At 42.0% G+C, this 5,925-nt stretch overlaps 1 protein-coding gene across 1 annotated transcript in view; it reads left to right on the forward strand.

Annotated features, from left to right (window-relative positions):
- Positions 1-5,925, forward strand: part of LOC106812529 (integrator complex subunit 9-like) — a 44,267-nt gene that overhangs the window by 15,912 nt on the left and 22,430 nt on the right. The window contains 6 exon segments of the mRNA XM_014816426.1: positions 2,134-2,261; positions 2,522-2,666; positions 3,058-3,197; positions 3,604-3,690; positions 4,503-4,626; positions 5,151-5,285. Coding sequence (XP_014671912.1) covers positions 2,134-2,261; positions 2,522-2,666; positions 3,058-3,197; positions 3,604-3,690; positions 4,503-4,626; positions 5,151-5,285 — 759 coding nt within the window.

A 5,925-nucleotide genomic window follows, 5' to 3' on the forward strand; every position in this document is an offset into this window, starting at 1 on the left:
GACACCTGAAATTCCCCAAACAAGTTCTCGGATGCTCGAGCACCCCTTCCGTACACAACGCGGCATGCCATGTTCCCTTCTGGGTGCCATTCGCCCACCATTTCGGTGGCCTACGGCTATCGTTGTCGAAAGCTGTCGTTTACTATTTTCTTATGTTTTGGACAAATTCCACTTTCATCTTTGCTGTAATGTGTGTTAGCTGTAGTCATTCATGTACTGATGGTAGCTGAGATGAAAATTGTTTTCATAAGAGTATATTTTTTTAAATGGTGTAAATGGAAAACTAGACGTAACGCGGCCATGGATCCCGAGGCCGCTAGCCGAGGCATTGACACTTTGTGTCTTCCAATCACAAGTCACCGCCGCCCCTTTATGATCAAAAATTTGTGCAGTACAATATCATTCGGACACGGATCGCAGATCTCAGGAACCTAGCGGCATTCTGCTTAGGCTAGACAACGCGCTTTCATTACCGATATAGTTCTGGCCCAAATACGAATTAACACGCTGTTTGCGCACAGTCGCCCCTAAGTTCTTTTTCTTCTCATTTCGCCATACTCGTGTAGGCACGATGAGCCCCGCCTTAATTGTTGCCATTGGCATGACCATGACGGGCCGTCAACGCACTGAGCTGCACTCCGTGCTACCCTCACTGCAGAGCCCGTTGACTTTCGTAAAATAATGAAATGCCCGGCGATGCATTTCGCCAATCAAAGAGAAGAAAAATTCTGCATTTTCAAACGTCGTGCTATCGCAACCTAGCACTAGTCACAGCACGACGTTGAGCGCCGTCTCTATTCCGCGTGCCATAGTGCGCTCAAAAACAGTCTTGAGTCCTAACTTTCCGCTCATACCCTGGAACTTCACTCTTGCTCTTCTATAGTATGCATTTCCACAATTTTTGCTCTTGTTGCCCATTCTCACACCCCTATCATCTCTGCTTATTCACGAATCACGCCTCACTCTGTGATTACAAGTTCCTGTGCTTGTCTCCACTCGCTGCACAAGCTGTCTGCGCTCATAGACAATTGAGACCTGTCTCGCCGCGACCTCTCCGTCATGTCAGCCGCCCACCATCTATACAGTAGATCGGCTCGGTCCTTTCTCGCACATCGACAACCGCCCGCAGAACTTAAGCGTAACGTGTCCTCTCTTCTCCACCTACCTCCTCTCATTCCACTCTCGCCCGCGCCTGCACCGCTCTCTCATACGTAAACGGTTCGTTGTGCTGGCACTTGCTAGCACCAGCGAGCCTACGCCGCTAGACGTTTGTGTGCCAGCTCCAGCCCTCGCTGGCCTTTTGTTGACGCCTGGTTTAAGTTGTAACCCTGTTGTTTGAGTTATCTAAACCAAGCCATTAAACCTATTACAATAAATGTTATAGTTCTTACGACGGAGACATAACAATAATGTTTTATTTAATAATAATTTCATAATTAATTAATACATTTTCTCAGTTCGGACTCCACTCTATTCATAGCGTTATAACCTCCTATATTAAATCCCCTAGGTATGAATATTGGTGAATTCTTTTATATTACTTGGTTGCCTAAGAAATAGGTTAAAAAACTATCACGTTCGATCCGTTTCTTTCTGCTTTGTGAATATTTATATATACTATGCTGATATTGTTTTGTTCATATATAAATTCTAATCTTTTTGATTTCAGCTAATCTGGCGGCTAACTGACCAGGGTCTCGACTGTTACACGTCGTAGGCAACAGTAGCCCAATGTAGTGCATAAGCGAGAATGGAACTTGTGCGCTAATCTCGAGCCGCATGACTGAGCGATTTTTTAAGTATATTATTATTCATAACCTCTACAATTCTAGAATATGCGTCCATATAATCCATGTGTCATCTTCGTAAAACTTACAGCACCATCCGCTGGCCGCTGTGGAGACGTGCGCCGCGGCTCGATTTGGCGCACGTCTCCACTGCGCGACGCGCTTCATCACTTGAACCATCCCCCCGGCGTCGCGTTGACGCATTCATCCCCCGCGGAAACTGCGCGTTCATGCCACGCCGCAGCGCCTTAGGAATCAACAGCAAAGCTGGCCACTCGCCCACAATTCTTGTATCATGTCTCTCTGGTTCTGAAATTATATTTTAATTACCGAAGTTCTTTTTCAGTACTGCCTTAGTGGACATCCAAATCAGCCATGTCTGGTAGTAAAGTTCAAGAGCACAACTATCATGTTGGATTGTGCCCTAGGCCTTACATCAGCTTTAAGCTTCTTGCCTCTTCCACTAGTTCACAGGTATATCTAAATCATGCCATTTATATTCAATTTTGCCACAATTTATTCATGGGATTAATATATAATATATGATATAGTGTTGTACCAAATGGCCATTATGCAACCAACGTATATTTAGTGTTGTTTGCATATAATTGGATTTTTCATGAAATCCATATTATTCTAATTTCCTTTGGCGGTTATAAATAATAGAAATAAATATTTCGACATGAAACGGATGTTTAATGAAAATGCAAACATTCTCAACTTCATTTTCACAGTGCACGGCTGGCAAATCTGCCTATGTGGAAGCCCAAGGACAGCTCACTATCTGTGGATGTGAAAACAGCCTGTCAGGATCTGAAAGAATGCGCTGGCGAACCATTCATTGACGCCATGCCTGAATTTGCGTGCCTGAGGCGTGGAGTACGTTAGTTTGTTTTATCATCACCCAATCATATCTCATAACCTGATCACAATACCTTGCACTTCGCATTCGCGCAGTCCATATCATACCGTTTTTCTTGATTGGTTTTCTATAACTTCTTATATATATACTACATGCACAGATTGTCTCTTCTCACATATATATACTATATACTATTATACTATATCTATATATATATATGAGTATATATACTATATAATATATGATATATATATACTAGATATATATTATAATGATGTGACAATAATGTTATAATCTGTCATTTATAGAAAAAGTCATGTTGATGTGCTCCATGTATTAATTAACATTTACAGCTAGTAAACACATCACAATGCCTCAATTTCAATAAGGATTTTCACGTTTCTACAGACTGAGTTGCTGAATCTTGAAGAGGTGGATTGCATTCTGATTTCCAACTACAGATACATGCTAGCTCTACCATTCATCACTGAGTACTCGGGATTCAAGGGCATAGTGTATGCCACTGAGCCATCGCTGCAAACTGGAAGGTTTGCGTAGTTATGTTATCATAATTTAATCACAGTAGTCGAACTGGTCTGTCCTTCTGAGCTGTTCTGAAGCATATCTATAGATCATGCTGAAATGAAGTGCTTATTAGTAAATAACTGGTTGTTGAGATTGTATGTAAAATACGAAGAGTTTTGATGTTATCTGGTTATACACAATTATATTAAACTGTTGTTGATTTCTACTAATCCAATGTAAAGACAACTAGGCATAGTTCCTGATGAATTTATTTGAGTTGAAATTTAAAAATTGTTCTTGTGCATTATTGAATGGGTATGTACAAAATTCATAATGCATTTGCGTAAATGACGATATTTGCTTGCTTGAAATATTGATTTTTCATTTCCTTATCTTTGCCTTCTCTTGTTTCCTAATTTGCTTGAGCAGGCAATTTATGGAAGAACTAGTTCATTACCTGGAGCGCCGACCAAAAGAACGGTTGTCAAACAAATGGAAAAGTTCAGATTTGCTCAGGTGGGCAGTTGAATTATGGATCATTTTCTATCTCTATCACTCTTCTCGTAAAATAAATGCAGGAACAGTAGTGCATAAATCCACTATTAATTCATTCAGCAATAGAGAACACTCTTGCTAAAAAAAGCATCTAGTTACATGTAATCAAACATCGATATATATAATACGCAAGTCTTTTAGATGATTACTCACTTGCATTCACTTTGATAAAATGGTTGCCATTTTTTGCACATGATTGACATGAAAAATCGTTGTCCTAAAAAAGGAAAACTGACGTTAATCTGATTTCCCTGTAAAGGTTTGTAATATATCTGGTCATTTGCATATACCATTACATTCTTGTCAATTTCATTTGCTAACCCTTTTTTGTGCTCACTTTGGGATTTAAACGTGAACATGTTACTACAGCATTGTCAAAAATGCTCTGCACACCATCTTCTGATAATTTCTGTTAACTTTTCAAAGGCAGTAAAATATTGCTGATTACATAAATAATGTTTGTAAAAGTCATGGAATTTTAAACTTCCATTTTCCGGATCTGCAAATTTCTGTAAAAAAAGGATAATATTGTGCATGATCCCAAGGACATCGAAAATGAGCCTATATCTGTCTTGATTCAAACACATTAAAATTTCCTTTCTACAAGAGTGTTCACTAAGCACTGATTACACGATACAAAGCAGAAAGATCGGATTCAGCTAAAATATTACAGTCATGGGAAGTGAACGGCTTCAATCCCTGAATAATTCTTGGAAAACTTATCGGAAAATGTTTTACATTGGATGTACAAAATCTGCTTTATTTTATTATAGATACGTGCCGCAGCATTTCCGGGAAGCAATTAAACAAAGCACTAGCTGGCGCCACTGTTACAGCAGGCAGGATATTCGCAGTAGCCTTGCTCGCGTGCAAATGGTGAATTTCGGCGAAAAACTGGCAAGTGTTTACATTTTTATTTTCTTGCTATTTCACTTTCATTCACTGGCGTCAAGCTGTTTTGCATATTTGTATGAGTACTTTTTGAAATTGGAGGAGGTATAGACACAAAATGGTTCGTCGCAGTAAGAAGTAGTGGAAGACACATCGTAAATGCCTTTGCTTAAAAACCTCCAATTGATCAGCATGCTGTATGAAATCATTTTAATTTAGACGAAGATCCAGCAAAATTTTACAAGAAATATACTATCGAAAGTCACAGGAGTAAACATGCGCGTTTATAACAAAGCTATGCATCTTGAATGATGAGAAAACCTGCACGTGTACAGGGGCGTGTACAGGATTTAGACCAGGGGGGTCTAACCGAAACCCAAACTTGCGAGCACGCGAAGTCGGTCGAAAAATTTGGAAATTAGACCCCCTCAGATGCGTTTTCTGTGCGAGCAGGGGGGTCCGGACCCCCTGGACCTCCCCTGTACACACCCCTGGTGTATTTAACACATTAGGCCTTATTTTCCTTTCAGAGCTTATTTGGCTGCGTGAATCTGGCACCCGTTAGTTCGGGCTACTGCATTGGGAGTTGCAACTGGGTTATACAGTCTGCACACGAGAAGATTGTCTATCTATCGAGTTCGTCCACCCTCACCACGCACCCCAAGGTTTGTCCTTTTTTAATCCCTTTGATGGTGTAGCTGTAGCCAAGCGGTTAAATAGTGATGCGAGTCACGGGTGAGGTTGGATGCAAGTGAAATACTGCCATGTTCTAGCCCCTACACTGTCATTACACTTCCACATCACAACCCTTACACTGTCCCCACACCACCGTCTCCAAGCATGCGCACTCTTCCACATCACAACCCTTACACTGTCCCCACACCACCGTCTCCAAGCCTGTGCACTGTCACCACATTGCTATGTTCCAGCCTCTGCACTGTCACCACACTGACATGTCCCAGCCCCTGCACTGTCACCACACTGACATGTTCCAGCCCCTGCACTGTCACCACACTGACATGTTCCAGCTCCTGCACTGTCACCATAGTGAGATGTCCCAGCCCCTGCACTGTCCCCACAGTGACATGTCCCAGTCCCTGCACTGTCACCACAGTGACATGTCCCAGCCACTGCACTGTCACCACACTGACATGTCCCAGCCCCTGCACTGTCACCACACTGACATGTCCCAGCCCCATGCACTGTCACCACACTGACATGTTCCAGCCCCCTACACTGTCACCACACTGACATGTTGCAGCCCCTGCACTGTCACCACACTGACATGTTCCAGCCACATGCACT

This window comes from Priapulus caudatus, unplaced genomic scaffold (assembly GCF_000485595.1).
Source record: "Priapulus caudatus unplaced genomic scaffold, Priapulus_caudatus-5.0.1 Scaffold657, whole genome shotgun sequence".
NCBI lineage: Eukaryota > Metazoa > Priapulida > Priapulimorpha > Priapulimorphida > Priapulidae > Priapulus > Priapulus caudatus.